At 51.0% G+C, this 17,335-nt stretch overlaps 1 protein-coding gene across 1 annotated transcript in view; it reads right to left on the bottom strand.

The window, feature by feature from the left end:
* Slc2a1 (solute carrier family 2 member 1) overlaps positions 1–14,627 on the bottom strand; it is a 29,458-nt gene extending 14,831 nt beyond the window's left edge. Inside the window, exons 1-2 of the mRNA XM_052716706.1 lie at positions 14,427–14,627; positions 2,255–2,350 (exon numbers count right to left, since the gene is read on the bottom strand). Of these exons, the coding sequence (XP_052572666.1) occupies positions 2,255–2,350; positions 14,427–14,444 (114 nt within the window). The 5' untranslated portion in view covers positions 14,445–14,627. The remainder of the gene's footprint in view (positions 1–2,254; positions 2,351–14,426) is intronic.
* Between the last annotated feature and the right edge of the window lie 2,708 nt (positions 14,628–17,335).

Here is a 17,335-nt window from a genome sequence, read left to right on the forward strand (position 1 = left end):
ACTGGGAATGTCCTCAAGAGCTAACCCTTTGCTCTCTGTACTTCACAGATCCTCTCCCATTCCTATCCGGATAGCAGTGACGATCAGTCAGTCACTCTCCAGCCTTGTGTCCAAGAAGTCAACTCAGATGCGTGAGCACCTCTACCCATCTCCAAAGGCCGACGACAAACTGATTCCTGCCACCTCATACCTACTAGCTCCTGCCCTGAACCAGAAATATAAAAGCCATTTTTGAACCCCTCTTCCTTGTATCCTCAGACTGAATTGATTGACAAAATCTTATCTCTCCTTCCTAGATATATAAAAAAAAAAAAATCGTACTTATTTGTGGGGGGCAGGGTACGTGTGTACTCTGACACACGGCGACCAGAGGACAACTTGTAGGAACTCAGGCTTGGTGGCAGGCACCTTTTACTCTGACCCTCTCTCCAGCACTCAGCATTTGTTCTCAGACCACTAATCCATGAAGTGTCTCTGACTCCAGCTAGCTCTCAAATCTATCCCACCACTCCAGGTGCCTGAATATTTCCAAAGATGCAGATCGGATCAGGCCTGTCCTCCTCCACAGGCTTCAAGGTCCTCATGATACGTACCCTCCACCTGGCCGGGCCATGCCAAGCTGGGGACCGACTATGCTGCAGGTCCAAGTCATTCATGCAAGGACGATAGTGGTCCAGTTCTGGCTTCTTCCCTCAGCCCACCTTCTTGACATGCCAAAATATTCACCCTTCACAGAAGAAGTAGCTCTCTGGGCATCCATCTTACTGCCTCCCTTGCTTACTCCACCCTGTCTGTCGGAAAAAAACCTCCTCCTCTGTCCTGCCTTTAGAGTCCTAGTTAGGTCACCAACTCACTGTGACCACAGTTAAGACATTGCTTAACACAGTACTTCTCAACTTCGGCTACCCATCAGAAACAGTTACGGAGCTTCCTCAGCATCACAGACCAATTACTTCAGAATCTGGGGGTGTATAGGGAACCTCAATGTGCAAACTTATCTCCCTACTTCCTCCTATCTTGTCTCACAGGCTTTCCATCTGCACAGATTCCCAGAAAAAGAGCCCGCTCCCAAAGCACACACCTCGGTGGGAGCTGTTCTGTGCACTTAGTAAAAACAGGGTTTGGCTTTGTTCTAAGCATGGGCTCAGTCGCCATGTCAGATCCGGGAAAAATCCCATCAGTGCTGCTGCAGCTCAGCATGACTCAGCAGCCAAGCCTTCCTAGTGACCTGCTCCCCAGCATCAGGCGTGGGCCCTATAGCTAAGTTCCACCTCCTTGGAAGAAGCCCAGCTCTAATTCCTACAGTCTGGTGCTCCAGCTGGGCTCCTGGTCCTGGGAACCACTCACACTCATTGTCTAGCCTCATCAGCCCGGCTAGCGAGAATGGTCCTGACAGGAGCGCTGTCTACTTTCATTTCATGATCCCTGTCAAAGTTCGAACTGTTAAACAACAGGCAAGCGTGAGTTAGGAAGGTGGCTCGAGGCTATGGAAACAAAGAGCTTGGCTTCTGATGCCACCATTCACTAGTATATGACCTTGGGCCCATGGGTCATTTAATGAGGCCCGGGCCTCATTTTCCGGGTCTATAAAATAGAAACCACCACCCAACCTTATAAACACATGTAAAACACCTAGTGTAGAGGAGGGACTGTGACAACCTCCATTTCTGTTCCTAACCCCTTCTCCTCCTCTTCTCCAGAACAAGTAGGTGATTGTCGGAGTCCTTTTCCAGTCTAGACACCCAGAGAGCCAAGTGCGGGCAGATTTGGGATGTGCAATGAGAAGGAAGTCAGCCTTCTAACTCCTGCGGTGCCTCTGGGCAAGATGCCATGCGTGTGTAAATTGACATGGAAACTCCAGGGAGAGGAAGCAGTTTCAATCTGGAACTGGACTGTGCTGTGTGTGGATGGGGTGTGAGAGCATAAAACTGCTCTGGACGCCAGCTGACTACCTCAGTGGCACTGGGGACGGTTACTCAACTCTGACTACTGGCTCCGCCTGCCTGCCTGCCCACAGGTGTGGCACCCTCAGGAGCCCCAAATACCATGTAAACAAAACTCGGCTAAACTGATCATTGTAAATGGCTGTATTGGCTGGGAAACTAGTCAAGATGGCCTACCAAGATCCCAGCATCCAGTGGCCCTGCAATTCTAGAATTCCAGTTGATGTCAAGGATAGACACCCAGGAGGTACCAAGAGTATGTGGGTGGGGTGGGGTGGTGGTATGTATGGGTGGGATGGCATAGCACTTACCTTCTGGGGGGCATTGATGACGCCAGTGTTATAGCCAAACTGCAGGGATCCGAGCACTGCCCCTCCAACGGCCAGCATGAGGCGGCCAGTCACCTTCTGCAGAGGAAGAAATCACAGGGTTACCAGCAGGTCTGGGCCCAGAGTACTACAGAGCAAAGCCAACGCTGGCAGGGTCTCGTGTTCAGGTGACTCGCCCAACTTCTGGCAACACACCTATCCTTCTCCCAGGAAACCTGACTACTTCCTGGCCTCGGGTGCCCAAACCTGCCCAGTTGATTTCTAGACTTTTCTCTGAGGATAAGGGAAACAGGTCCTCTCTATGTAGTTCGAGAGAGGCCATTTTTCAAGGTCTCATTCCCCAGGCAGAGTGATGCCTGCACTTCAGGTGGCTCTAGCCTCTGGGAGGACCAAAACCCAACCTTCCCTCTTGCGCCAGGGAGGCCAAACTAAATGAAAGGACAGTGCAGACAGGGAAGAAGAACGGCTCTGGATTTGAAAGGGCAGTGGCCTGAGTCCAGCCCATAGAGACTCCAGCAGGCTGCGTCTCCCAGCCTCACTGCATCCCTACCTTCTACGTGCCCATCTGCAAAATGGGAACAATCACATTGTTCAACATTCCCGGGGGCTGGAAACAAAGCTCTGAAAGCTCAGAGCAAGAGCCCAAAGTTCTCCATCTCCTCAGGGGTCTGCAGCAGCTTGGAACTCAGGGCCCTGGAGATACGATTTGGTGCTCCTCACACCAATGCCCCACCCTCACCCCCAAACTTTGAGGGTTACTTGTGCCCAGATGAAACACCAGCCAGTAATGCGGTTCAAACAGGACGTAACCCAAGGTGAGTAAGTGCTGATTCCTGAGGGGCAAAGGGCTGGAGGCGGCAGGAAGGGAAGAGGCAGGCAGGTGAAAGGGCCTGCTTACCCAGAGGAGAGAGAGAGAGAGAGAGAGAGAAGAGAGAGAGAGAGAGAGAGAGAGCAGACAGGCATCTGCAGGCGCAGGACACCTGCACCGGGCTGAGCTGGGCGCTGCAGGTCCAGGAGGGAAGCCTGGGATCCTGAGTCACGAGAGACTCCAGCTGAACTGGGCTTGGCTTGTGTGGGTCTCTGGGTCTGTTTCCCCACAGTACCCAGAAGCAGCGCCAACTTCTAGATTGTTAGATAGAGCTGGGCGTAGCTCTTAAGCAGGCATGTTTTCTAGGTCTTCTCATTTTCCAGAAGCCTGCAGGACAAGGACTGCCAAAGCGACAGTTGTCACATCAGAGGCTGAGAAAGAGGAAGGTCTGTATTTGCCCCAGTGTGCAGCGCAGAATGTGGGGGCCTGCCTTCTAATGGCCTGTCTGCCCGTTTCTCCTTGGCTGACCTTGCAAACTCATCCTTTACGGCTTCCCTCCAATTCCCAACCTCTGTGGACTGAAGCGAAAGGCGTGGTCCCTCAAATCTCCTGTCTCCCAGCTCTCTAGGGAGCTTCCAGCCCCCATGGCTGCTGGTTGAGTGGGCAGTGAGCACATGACAAGCTTCTGGTGAGCCATAGCCAAGCCAAGGGTCATGAGGTGACCACTAGGACTTCAGAGGCTATGATAAACATCAGTGGCAGGGCTCAGTGGTGACAGCTGGGCCCCACCATGTACTGGGCGGTCTGGTGAGGGACATGCTCAGGGGTGTTCTCAGGTGTGATACTTAGGGTATGCAAATATTCATTCATTTTTCTAGCACATGCTAGAACAGAAATGAAATTAGAACATACTTATGATTTAATAATCCACAGCATAGCAATATAATGTAATATTAAAGAATATATCAGATGTATTGATTTGGGACACTCTCCAAATTACAATTACAAGTATAAAAGCCAGCTTCGGTAGCATTCACATTGAATGCCACCTTTGGTATGAAAAAAAATTGGAGTGAGGAATATGAATAACCACTTTAAAAAGTATGTATATAAAGGATAATAAAGTTGAATATGAGGTTGGGGATTTAGCTCAGTGGTAGAGCACTTGCCTAGCAAGTACAAGGCCCTGAGTTCGGTCTTCAGCTCCGGGGGTGGGGGGAGGTGGGGGAGTTGAATATGGTGGGCCACACCTTTAATCCCAACACTTGGGAAACAGAGGCAAGCTGATCTGAGTTCAAGGCCAGCTCAGTCTAGATAATAATAAACACTGGGAGTCCTGGGTGGCTGGCCAGAGGCAAGGTAAAAATGGTACTTCATTTTATACCCTTGTGCAGGCTCTTGAGTTCTAAACACTGTGAGTGAACACTTATAAGCCCATGATTTCATATTACTTATAATGAAGTGTTTTTATTATTTAATAAAAAATAGTAAGAGAGCCGGGCAGTGGTGGCACATGCCTTTAATCCCAGCACTCGGGAGGCAGAGGCAGGCAGATCTCTGTGAGTTCGAGGCCAGCCTGGGCTACCAAGTGAGTTCCAGGAAAGGCGCAAAGCTACAGAGAAACCCTGTCTCGAAAAACCAAAAAAAAAAAAAAAAAAAAAAAAAAAAAATAGTAAGAGAAAAATAATATAGATTTGTCAAAAATGATGCAGGTAGATCATGAGTAGAAGCTGCTGCAATGGACATTAGGTGAGGTGGGTACTATGACAGTGGGGGGTGGGACAGGGGGACACACAAATACCCCTCTAAGGGACTTTGCCACTGGCAGGTCAAGGTCTAACTCCTTGTAGAAGACCTGCCTACCAAGCATGGGTTATATTTACCTAGGCAGGCTGCCTCATTAGAACTTATTAAAACACTTAGTGACTAGGTCCAGTTGCCATGTGCAAGAACTGAGACTCAGGACCCAGTAGGCCCATGCCTGATGTCAAAGAGATGGCTAGTAGGCAAGTGAGCACCGTGGGGCGAGGCAGACTCAATGACCACCTGAGGCATCTGGATTTCAGTAGAGGTGCTTTGAGGCAGTCCTGGAGGGACACACTTCTAAAGTCTCCCCATGGGCAATCAAAACTCAGTTCCCAGTAGGTGACACTGGAATCAGCTTGAAGGGCAAGCACCCAATCTGCCAAGTGGGAAAGCATTGGCAGGGCTACATCCCAGGTAGACAGAACAGTATGTGTGGTGGTAGAAACAGGGACAGCTGATATAGCCAGGTTAAGAGAACGCGTGTTTAACAAGGCTCAGGACAGGCTGAAGGGGAGGAACGGCGCTCCTGCCTCTTGGTAGGCACCTGGCCCTGAGATCTGCCACCTGTCCCAGACCCTCCCTCCCTCCCCCTGCCTCACTTTCCACACCCTGTTTGATCACTGCTGACTTAGAATTAAGGGGAATAAGGCTTGGATACAGTCTACCACTTCATTTTATCCTGTTAGGAGTTGAGGCAGGCCCTACCTCTGAGCCTTGGTTTTCTAGGGCCCAGGAAATCTCAATCAACAAGTGTTTGCTGAATGAGGTCAGAACCGGAAGCCACCCTCAACTGGGCCACCATTGTCCATCTGCTCCCATGAGCTTGCAGATGAAATTGTAATCCACTCACTCAACATGTGTTTATCTGTACCAGGCTGTGATGGTGGTGTCTGAGAGAAGGGATGCAAACCACACCTGAGAATGAGGCTACCTTTTAGAACATTCTGCATCCTTTCAGGTCTTCCCCTTGGTGTGTACTCTCCAGCCTCTAGCTTAACATACCCATCAACTGGGGACTCTGAGAAGGAAACCTGGCTTTGCTGTCCCTGCAGCAGAATGCAAGGGGGTGGGAAAGGGCAAAGAACATTCATAAAAACCCACCCCTCAATTTACTATTTTATATAAAACCCATTCCATGCATGTTTCGTCAGAATCAAACCCGATCGAATGCTGGAACATCAGAGCTCTGTCTGAGAAGTGGAAATGGCTGATGCCCTCCCCAAGCCCTCTCTCTGAGGCATGCCCACAGAGATACAGGAGACCCTTTGAGTCAGGTGGCAGAATCCTTTAGGTGCTCCATGGGCTCGCAGTTCACCTGAGCTCAGGCACCAACACACAGAGGGTCTTCCACGACCCCCTCCTCCCTATCCCAGGAAGCAACTGGTGAAGTGTTAGCTTCAGGGACCTTTATTCCCAGTAGCTGGGATGACGAATAGTCCAGACCACAGTGTATAGCCTTTGATCGCTGGCCTTTTAACACCACCCGTGTGCCCTTCCAACCTGGCTCGTCTTGTATCAGACTCTCCATCAATATTGGCAGAGGGCCAGAGGGCACGTGGCATCATCACTAGGAGGCAGAGGCAGGGTGTTCCTTGTGGGAGGAGAGTCCTTAGGTGTCACTCTATTTTACTCCGCTGCTTCCTATACATGGTCTTCCAGTGTGCTGGAGCATGAACCACTCAGCTTCTTAGCCCTATGGGGCAGGGAGGAGGTTCAGTCCCCTTTACTTATTTGCTTTATATATAAATATAAATATATATACATATATATATATATATATTCTAATAATGCATTTGAGCAAAGTTCTGGGTATTAAAAAAAAACCCTGAGATACTGTAGACCCATGCACCACCTTCACTTGACAGATAAGGAAGGTGAGGTTGGAACAGGGAACCTGGTTTGTTAGTAAACACCAAGGCCAGGGGCAGGGCTTGAGTTCTCTGCACTCCTAGCCTGTTGTCTTACTGTGACTCCTCCTTCAGGCCTCCCAAATCTTAACAGTGATGGTCTAATCCTAGAACGCTGACCTTCAAGTGACCTTGCCCCCCCCTTCCTCTTAGTTCCTTAAAGCCTTCTAGTGATGTTAAGACTTGCATGGCTGCCTCCTAGGCACTCTGGTGGCCCTGGAGACAGGCGGTAGGCAGTGCTCATTCGGTCTTTACGGGGGAGACTGGCACTTACCAGCAGCACTCGTAAGGTGCCAGGCACCCTGCCAGGGGCTGCTCACATCCTGGCTTGACCACCACGAACCTACTCTCTCCACTCTAGAAGAGACTGCTCCTACTTTACCAAAGAATGGAAGCCTCAGAGGGAAAAGCTCCTACCCTGGGGTTCAGGAACTTCTCTGAAGTTTCCAGTGGGGGGTGGGCAGGGGAGCTTCTGGTACCACACGCTCTGTCCTTCCTGGTCAGGTTCTCTCCTCTACTTCCCGGTACTGGTTCCTGAAGGAAGCAAGGTTTCTACCTGGTGCTTTCTATGTAGGTCAAATTCCATTCCAGCAACTCTCTAGGCCTCGTCAATTCTGAAGCCAGAAGCCAAGGTCTGGGAACCTTTTGGCCATCTTGACTGGAGTTTACTCTAAGCCAAGGTTGGCTGACATCACCGCTGGGTTAAGGAACCAGATCTCACCTATCAGCTTAGAATGGCTTCACATTTCTAAAGGGTGGGGTCGAGGGAGGGGGAGTACATGGACGTTACATTAAATCAGAATTTCCATGACCACTATCAGAACCACACCCATTTGAGTATCCATTTGTGACTTCTGTGCTACAGTGGCCCTGCTGTAGTCGAGGCAAGCAGAGGCAGACAGATCTTGGGGCCCACAAAGCCAACAATATTTACTATCCTGTCTTTATAGATTTGTCTTTCTGAAACGTATGTCCTTGAGTGCTGGATGTAGAGTCAAAGCCTGAACTGTTCAGGATTTTCAAAGCCTTTCAGGCAAAATTCACACACACACCCCTCCTTCAGTAGCTGAAAAGGGTTTTGTTCCTACAAGGAGCAAACAAATACTTGCTACAGGAAGGAACCTGTAGTGAACAAAGGGACCCCTAAGAAGCTGACACCCCTAAGGTGCATTTAGTGGTGCGCTAGCACCGATTCAGTGGAGATAAAATTAATTGTAATATGTAATTTATTTTTATGTATGCTCACTGGTGTTTTGCCTGCATGTATGTCTGTGTGAGGGTGTCAGATCCCCTGGAACTGGAGTTCCAGAAAGGTATGAGCTGCCATGTGGGTGCTAGGAATTGAACCCTGCCAGTGTAAGGGCAGCCAGTGCTCTTAAACACTTAGCCATCTCTCCAACCCCAATAAAATTAATTTGATTAAGACTGAGCATAGAAAAAGGTCACTGTCACTCTCAGCAAGTTTAAGTCCCAACTCTTCCACTTTGGGGACCTTTTGAAAATCCTTTCCCCTACAGCTGCCATTCTCTGTGAGGTTTCCCTAAAAAGTTCCCTGTGCTACCTGAGTGAATGGGATTGGGTTAGAAACTGAAGCAAATCCCTATCTATGCAACTTGATATTTTACTTGACAGCCAGAGCAGGAAAGGAATTTATAATGCATCAGGTGGTGAGCAGTATAAAAAAGTGCAGGGGAGTGCTTCTCAATCACAGTGAAGCATGTCTGCAATGGAATATTATGCAGCTGTTGGAAAGAATGCAAAACATCTGTATGTGTCTGAAAAGAGCCCCAGGGTGGCTTCTTAGAAAAAGAAAAACCAAAACAAAAGCCCCAGGTACAATTACACTGTGTGAGGAAGACAGTGAATGATCTGTGTGAGGTCATCGACTGTGTAGACCTTAACCCCAAAGTCCCTTGGGCTGCTAGATGTAAAGTCAGTGCCTTAATGGTACAGGATGCAGAGGTATTTACCTTGGGCTGGTGATTGGGATGTGCTGCACCACACACAAGTGTGAACCATCACCAATATCACACTCAAGGGTGATAGGGCGAGCATCTACACACACACAAAAGGGGTGGTGGAGACTGGGAGTGAACAGTAATTGTGAAAAGTGGGAGAAGAGAGGCTCTTGTCCTTTTACTTTCATGGCTCTCTTTGGTTTGCTCCATTCTGTGCTTTTTAAAATCCAATTTCATTTTCCCGTCACATCTGGGAATTTTACTGGACACGGCGCCAGAGCCAGGGCCTAGCAGGCCCAGCACACTGCCTTCAGAAGTACTGGGGAGAGTGGTAATCCCCCATGCAGCTCTCTAGCTGGAGGAGGGTCTTACATAGCTGGGAGCCACTGCTCCCAGCTGCATGAACAGGCCAGCTCTTACAAGTAAATGTTTAGTGGCATTATGGTGGGGTGACCTCCCTGGTCAGGCAAGACATGGGTCCAGTTGACTGACATGAGGTGGATGAGCCAACAGAGCAAACTAACTCACAAGATCTGGTACTGAGAGGAACTGCCCGTGGGAATGACATACTAATGGCTCTGGAGTGAAGAGGTCCTGGAATCATACTCTGGCTGGTAGGGTTTGAGGAGCTCGTTATGGAGAAGATAATGGTGGTCCTAAGACCAGAGACCAAGTGTCTGGGTGAGGTTGAAGATGGTCACTATGGCCACACAGTACAGTGCTAGCACAACGATGCAGCCCACAATACTGAGGGCAAAGTTGCCTAACAGGCCACTAAGCCAGTGTCCAACTGAAAGAAATGCTCTCATAAGATAACACTACTATCCATGGAGCTGGTACTGAGGACCGCCACACCATGCCAGCCACGTGACTGACATGGCCACCAGAGGCAGTACCCAAAGCTGTGGTAGGGAGGTGAGGTGAACCTAGGGCATCATGGATATGGGTTAGGACCCTGAAGAGTCACTCTTGCATACTGGAGGGCCACTCAGAGCCCCATACCAAGAGAGCTGAGCAGGAAGCCATGGCTTAGGTCGGGAGGACAGCCGCAACTTGACGCCCAAGGAAAGCGAAGAGGCACTGTTTCTTTCTTTCCTTTAGCTAGACTCCCCATCCCAAGAAGCCCCACCCCCTCCGGCAGAGGGCCTTCCAGAGGCTTGCCTCCCCCACCCCCACACACGCTGCTGTGAAAACAGACCAGAGATCTAGCACTCCTCAAGCCTGCTGCACAAGGTGGCCTGCATCTAACAAACTTCAGTGTAGCTGATCCACAAAGGTGAGCAAAGGCTGGGGACATACAACAAGGTAGTAAAGCAGTTTCTGAGGGACTCTTCCCTGGACACTCCCAATTTCAGGACAGGGACATGAGTTGTGGATTAAGCAATTTGGACAGATGTTCTATCCAGCAAATGCCAAGCCTTCATCAGCTTGGGGTAAGCGTGCAACCCAGGAGCCCCTGGCTCCCTACTGCAAAATCTCGAGTTTATGCATAAACTACTGCCAGGCTCAATGAATGGCTGAAAGACAGAGCCTCGGGCTCCACTTCACCCCTGCCTGGGAGGGAGGTAACAATTGGAGATTTGTTTTGGGCTAGGCCAGCGTGGACACAACCTCTCTGAGCCCTTGAGTCCGTCCGCCAGGAGCTTTCCTGGCCTCAGCCATGCTAGGACAGTGGCTGCTAGACTGAACGGCTTTGTCACCTCTGTACCCAGGAGAGGGGTGAGGGGTGAGGCTGCAGGCCCCAAGCCAAAGCTGCACACTTTCCCCTTTGTTCCAGGCCTCATAGCTCTTCCAGTCTGTTGGGGGGTGGGGGGGCTTGATCCTTGTACCCTTGGTGTTGGAGTAGATCTCCAGGCCCTGACACCCTATGACCAGGAGGCACAGGGTAAAGCTGCGCTCTCTGAAGTCACAAGCTGATTAGTGGGGGATTTGGGGCTGACCCAGCGAGGGGAAGGTAAGGCGGAACCAGAGGGTGACTCAACACTGGACAAGGATCATCTTGGGGCTGTTTACATTGTTTGTATATCTAAGCTGGCCAAGAAAAAAGGTCTTTCCACTTATAATAGCCACCACCCTGCGAGGACATGGGGACGGTCTTACTCACAATTACCAGAGAAAGAAACCGAGGCTCCAGGAAAGCGACTTCCTTCACAGAAGCTTCCAGATGTTCACTTATATCTAAAGCAACCTCAGACTCCTACAGTACCCAGAAATGGCTGTGAAGTCTGAAGCCCGAGGACTTCTGCACACGTGGGACGGGTGGGAGCTGACACAGAACAGGGATCAGAGGGGGAATCTACCAACCCCATAGAACACCTCACATCTTCAGTCTTGTCTTGGACTCTACTGGCCTCAGTTTCCCCTCTGTAAAAGGGAAGGCTAAACCAGGGCCAGAAGGTCTCTTCTGGATGAGTTTCCTTCATCTTCATGCTACCTGCAAAGGTTAGCAGCCTGGTTGGTTTTTTTTTTGGGGGGGGCGGGGGGGAGGCTCAGCACATGACCTTGACGTCACTCTTCTCTGAAACTTTAAGGTCATGGTGGACTCCCATTTCCTCCATGGTGCAGTTGTGAGGCTCTCAAGAGAAAGGGGACAAGAAAGCAGTTGTGTCCATTCCCTTCACATCACAGGGATGGAACCCAGGGCCTCACACAGTGGTAGAGCAAAGGCTCTACCACTGAGCTGCGCATGCCCCCAGCACTGAGAGGTGCTTTCCTAACTACCCAAACGCTTGGCAGAGAGCTGAAACAGAAGCCCAAGGCAGGGCAGGCAGCCACACTAGATGGCTCAGCTCTGGGCCTGGCACCCTTAGCACACACCACCTCCCCCTACTCCCTCAATCCCCCAATCCCCCACCCCCGGCGCCCTCTGCCCCCTCCCCCAGATTCCAGAATAGTGAGGGCTTTAATGACTTCCCCGACTAACACAGCCCAGCATCCGAGTGCCCCAAAAGCACATGCTTCAGCTGAGGCTGAAGGTTACTGAAGGTTACTCAGGGCCCAGCATGTCATGGGAATTCAAGGAAACAAGGACAGCTTATGGAGCATCTATAGAGACCTGCACACATATCCCCAAACTCTATTTATTTGTTTATTTATTTAGGGGTAGGGTCTTACTGTGGCCTTAGCTACTAGCCGAGAGAACTCACCATACAGACAAGGTCAGCGTCAAGCTCAGAGATCACTTGCATGCCTGCCTGGCTTTTTAACTTTAAAGTTACATCTACTTACTTATTTGTGTAGGGTGGGAAGAGACACGTGCCAGTGTGCATATGGAGGTCAGAGAACAACTTGCAGGAATCAGTTCTGTCCTCTACCATGGGAATCCCTGGGATGAACTAAGATCGTCAAGCCTGGCGGTAAAGTGCCTTTACCTGTTCAGCCATCTTTAGGCTCCCCCACCACTGAATTCTAACCATCTAATGATTCAAACTGCTGTCATTCTGCAGTTGAGGCAACTAAGTTAAATGAGGATTCAAAACCTCACGGTGAGCCTCAGATAATTACGTTTTTTTCTACCACTGGATCCTGAAGAAGCCTGTGACTTTTTAGTCTTCTGTTGAGTGAAGAGACTGACCAGTCAAGCAAAGGGCAGCGGGGACTAGCCTATGGGCTAGCCTAGCCAGGATGGCCACTAAAGGTGAAGTGAGAGGCGGGGGTGAACTCTTGCTGGCCCCTCCCTGCTTCCTACTCAGCGAAGCTCAGAACTTCACGAGTACACCAGAGACATGCTGGACATTTAAAACAGCTCTCCAGGATTCCGTTTTAATATACAGCATGAAAGGCTATAGCTCTGATTGAGAAATCAGCAGTCTCCAAAGGGAAGGGCTTTTTTCCAAAATGTACACAAGATAATTAAAAACACCTAAACCGGGCGTGGTAATGCACGCCTTTAATCCCAGCACTGGGAGAGGCAGGCGGATCTCATCTCTGTGAGTTCAAGGCCAGTCTGGTCCACTGGTCTACATAGTGAGTTCCAGGACAGCCAGAGCTATGTAGAGATCCTGTCGCGAAACCCCAAAGTATTTACAACTGCTCTTTTGTTCTTTCAACACTGTTTTATTTAAGCACAAAATCTATTGGTGTAACAGTTCAAGTACCTGAATTCTCATCAGTACAGATATTAAACCACGGGAAGTAGGTATTTCAAGGTTTACAGGTGGAGTCGGTAGGGAGAAGTTTGAGAGGCACGTTGGAGTAAAAGCATTTGCTCCAGATACCACAAGGGCTGCCTTAGAAGTTAAGCAAACTCTCCCTGCTGCTCACAATTCAAGAAACACTAGTGAAAACGGACATTGAAGACAGTCCAGACCTTAGGATCTGTGCGACTTTAGGAAACTTACTTCCCGTCTGTGTGCTTCTGGTGAAGGAAGAACAGAACGACATGAAAAAAAGCAGTTTAGCCATGAGCCAATGGCGGTCGATTTTCTTCTTCACTCTTCTGCATTCAGAATATTCACCTTATCCACTCAAGAAATATTTAGTGTGGTGGTACCGGGGAGGCAAAAGCAGGCGGCTCTCTAGGTTTGAGGCCAGCCTCATCTACATAAAGAGTTCTAGGATAGCCAAGGCTGCATAGTAAGACTGTCTCCAAAAACAAAATCCAAGGAAGAAAAGCGGACAGACCGACCCAGGCCTGACAATATAGGGAGTAAGACTGCTTTCTTTTGAACAAGTGGGAGAGAAAAGTTCTCTCTACGTGGAGAAACCGAAGTTCGGAGCCTCTGAAAGACTCCGGGCCTCAGTTTTTCTTTTCTTTCTTTCTTTTTCTCTCCTTTTGTGTGTGTATTTTTGTATTTTTACTTAGTTACACCCGATCATCGTGGCTCTGCCGAGACTGTCAGTAGGGCCATAGGGAGCTAACTGGGGCTTCCTCTACGTCTCACTCTGCTCAAGCCCGTGGGCCAAGGAACAAGTCGCAGGAGCTCAACAGGCATGGGGAAGCCCGGTCTCACACTACTGGGTCCACCACACATCTCCACTGCCCACGGAAAGGGCAGCCCGGGATTTAACCCATGTTCGCGCTGTTCTTAGCTTTAAAAGGGGAATGGGGGGGGGGGGGGCGCGTGAAGGTGCGCATCCTTGTGTCTCTCTATACTAAGACGGGAAAAATGAAATGTTTTAAATTTTTAAAAAGCGACTAGAACAAACTCTACACAAAGCAAAGGCGCGACAGGAAAGAAACAATGTCGCACACCCCGGAGTTCTGTAAATCGGCCCCCTGCAGGGCAAGCCTGTTCACATGTGATGAGAAATCCCATCTAGACGGTGGCTAGCCTGGGGAAAAGGCCCCACATCCCTGGAGGACAGCGCAGCATGTTGTCCCCCCGACCCAGGCCTGGAGGAAGTGCCTTCTCCTCCTGGCCACCCCCAAGGCCCGGGTTCCGGGCGCGGCGCGGGCTTCGGGCGGGTCCCGCCTCCTCCGCGCCCTGCCGGGGCCTGGCCGGGGGCTCGGCCCTCTTAGCCAATGGGCGCCGCGCTCCGGCCCCCTCCCCCGCGCGGGAGGAGCCGCCGAGGTCGTGCGCGACGTGCGGCTCCTGGGCCCCCTGATCCGCGGCCCCCGCCCCGGCCGCGTGAAGCGCGCGGCGGCCGCGTGAGGAAGCGGGGCCTCGGACGGGCTCCGGTCCTGCGCTCGGCGGCACGTCCCCGCCCGGGGCGCACAGCCCCGCTACTCGTACCTTGCTGCTGGGCTCCATGGCCGCGCGGCGATCGTGGCTCTAGCTGTGCCGGCTGCGAGCAGGGGAACGGGCGTGCTCTGATTCTGCGTCTCCCGCCGGATCTCCACGCCTTGGCGCCCTTGGGACCCGGTAGCCTAGACCGGGACTCCACGAGTGATTCTCAGCTCCTTGCCGGAGAGCGCGCGGAGCAAGCCTTTTTATAGGAACGCCGCCATTGGTCGGCGCCGCAGGGGGGGGGGGAGGAGTAGGTGGGCCGGGAGGGGGCGGGGCCTGAGCAGCACGTCCGGGGCGGGGCTCCGGGGGCGTGGTTCTTTCGGGAGGGGCGGAGGGCTCCCTGACCGCAGCCTAGCTCTGGATGCTCAACTCCGCGGTCCTGGACGCGGGGCACCCGAATGGGGGCGCTCGCTGTGTGGCTCTGGGCTGGTGCGCACACCTCTCTGAGTCTCAGCGGCCGCTAGCAAAATGGTAGCGCTTGGTGCCGGGATGTGTTGCCATCGCTGGGACTCCGGCTTCCTCATTCGGCTGCCGGATAACTTTGGTAAACTGGGGATAATAATAGTACAACCTCTTGGGTTGTTAGGAAGATTAAGCGAGTTAATATTTGGAGCGTGTTTACAGTCGCGTCTGTTACGTGTAAAGTGGTATTAAGTTTATTACACAGACCATGGGAGGTCTGGCTCCGAGGTAGGGGTCCCCCTCTCCACGCTCTAGTTCTGTTCCCAAGCCTCATCTCCTCTTTTGCTCCTAGAAACCATGCCCGCCGCTTCTCTAGGCTATAAAATCACTGCCTCCCTCTATATCCGACTCTATGGTGACCCCTAAGTAGGAAGACTGGAGAGGCTGGGTGCCTAAATGGTTAAGGATGCAGAACACCCTGTCATTGAACCAGCTCACCTATAAACTGGCTCTAACTGATCCTGGGCAAGCAAGCTCCAGGCCAGTGAGCCATTTTTTTTTTTCGGATAAAATGGAATTCGTATCAAACCCTGTGCTATCAGAATTAATGGTGAACTCCTGAGTATGGCATTTCACAGTCTCTGTAGTGGTGATACTGTGGTTATCGGAGTTCACTCTATTTTCTTTTCTAGAGGCCGTGGAGGGAAGGCCCTCCAGTCCCAGTTTCCCATCTAGGTTCAGCTGAGGGAGGGATCTGGGAGAAGGTAGTTTCTGTTAGAGACAGAAAGCTGAGCTGTGTATCAGTTGCTGGCCTAGGGGGCACCCTGGTTGAGCATGGGTCTCTGAAAGGGAAAGCATGTGGGCCTGGTAAGTCGGGGGTCTCCTACCTCCTCTCACGGTGCACACTACCTCGCCCTCTCTCTTCCCCTGCTGTCTGCAAGGCCTGCTCTGCTCTTGCTTCCTCCAACTCTGGACCCTGTTACTTTGCCTCAGTACATCTGATGTCAGGGCTGGAGCAAGGCCCAAGCCTGGTCATCCCGGCCCTTCCTTAGGGCACCAGTTCACAAACTCCACCTCACCCATCATAAAAGCACGTGTCTATCTCTTAGCCACAACATGTCACACTCATCAACCAGCCACCTTTTTTCCCTCTGCGATGGTCCTGTGCTAGTCAATTTCCCAGGGACAGAGGCATGAGAACCTATTGCTAGCTTCAGAGAGTCCCCAAGCTGGAGGGACAGCGAGAAAGGCAATGTAAAACATTGCTAAGGGAGAATACAGGGAAGTCTCCAGAGAGACTGGGGGGTGGGAAGGAAGTAGTTCTTTGGCAAGGGGGAGGTGATGTAGAGCAGAGTTTGGAAGGTGGAATAAATAGTTCAATAGGTAGCTAGATGGGAAGGCCATTCTTGGGGAAGAGCAGGTACAAAGGCAGCAGACAGAATGATTTCAGAAAGAGAGTCTCTAGACAGTACCCTGAACCACAAGTTTCAGACTTTGGAGTCCCAGCTTTGCAACTTACTTGCCAACCTCTGAGTGCATCTCTTTCCTCAGCTTCAAAACCCACATTTCTAAAATGGGCCTAACAGTCTGCTCCGGGGTGGATAAGGGTCTGTCAAAGCAGTTGCAGTAATTCTTTGGGGGTTTTTTGTTTGTTTGTTTTGTTTTGTTTTGAGACAGAGCACTGGCTGTCCTGGAACTCACTATGGAGACCAGAATGGCTTCAAATTCACAGAGATCCACTTGCCTACCAAGTACTGGGATTAAAAGCTTGAGCTACCAGACCCTACTCAAACTGCACTAATTGTTTGTGTCAGCATTTCAGCCCAGTCCCGTGGTCCCATGGCACTCAAGGAAAAGCAGAGTAGCCAGGAAAGCAGCTTTTCTTTTCCTCATTCCCCCATACCTGCCCAGACACAGATCCCATTGTCTGCTTGGAATTCCACTTCTCTGTCCTCCTCTGTAAATGTTTTATGGCCCCTGGAGGCTACTGTTGAGAGGCAAATTCACTAGGAGCTATGGACACTGGATCAGAGGTTAGATTCTTAGGTGGACTATTATCTTGGAGACCGAGTCCTTGGAAACAGAATTTAACCCCGTCTAGGGAGAGAGCACCAGAAAAAGCCCATGAGATGTAAAGCCTTAGCTAGAAAAGTGTGCCACAGAGGGAGGGATGTGGGCAGAAGTCAGAAGTGGCTCCTGGTAGTGTGATTGGCACCTAGGAATTGGGGGGTGGGGTGGGCAGGGAGAAGAGGCTGAAGAGGTAGTTGCAAAGACCCCTAGATGCCATCTAGGTAGAGGCTAGAGTTTTAATTATTGGGTGGACAGTGGGGAGCCACAGAGGGTTTCAGAGAGAAAGAACCCGTTGACATCTCGGCATCCCCAAACCCTCCCCTGAGGCTCCTAAAGGGGCTGTGAGAAGAAGGTGGGGTCCTGCAGCGCCTCCCCCACCCCCACCCCCAACCTGGTGAGACTCTCTAGTCTGTGTCTACACTAGCAGCTTTGTTCCCTGGAGG

The sequence above is a fragment of the Peromyscus californicus genome, unplaced genomic scaffold, assembly GCF_007827085.1.
Source record: "Peromyscus californicus insignis strain IS unplaced genomic scaffold, ASM782708v3 Scaffold_5__1_contigs__length_169319896, whole genome shotgun sequence".
NCBI classification, from domain to species: domain Eukaryota; kingdom Metazoa; phylum Chordata; class Mammalia; order Rodentia; family Cricetidae; genus Peromyscus; species Peromyscus californicus.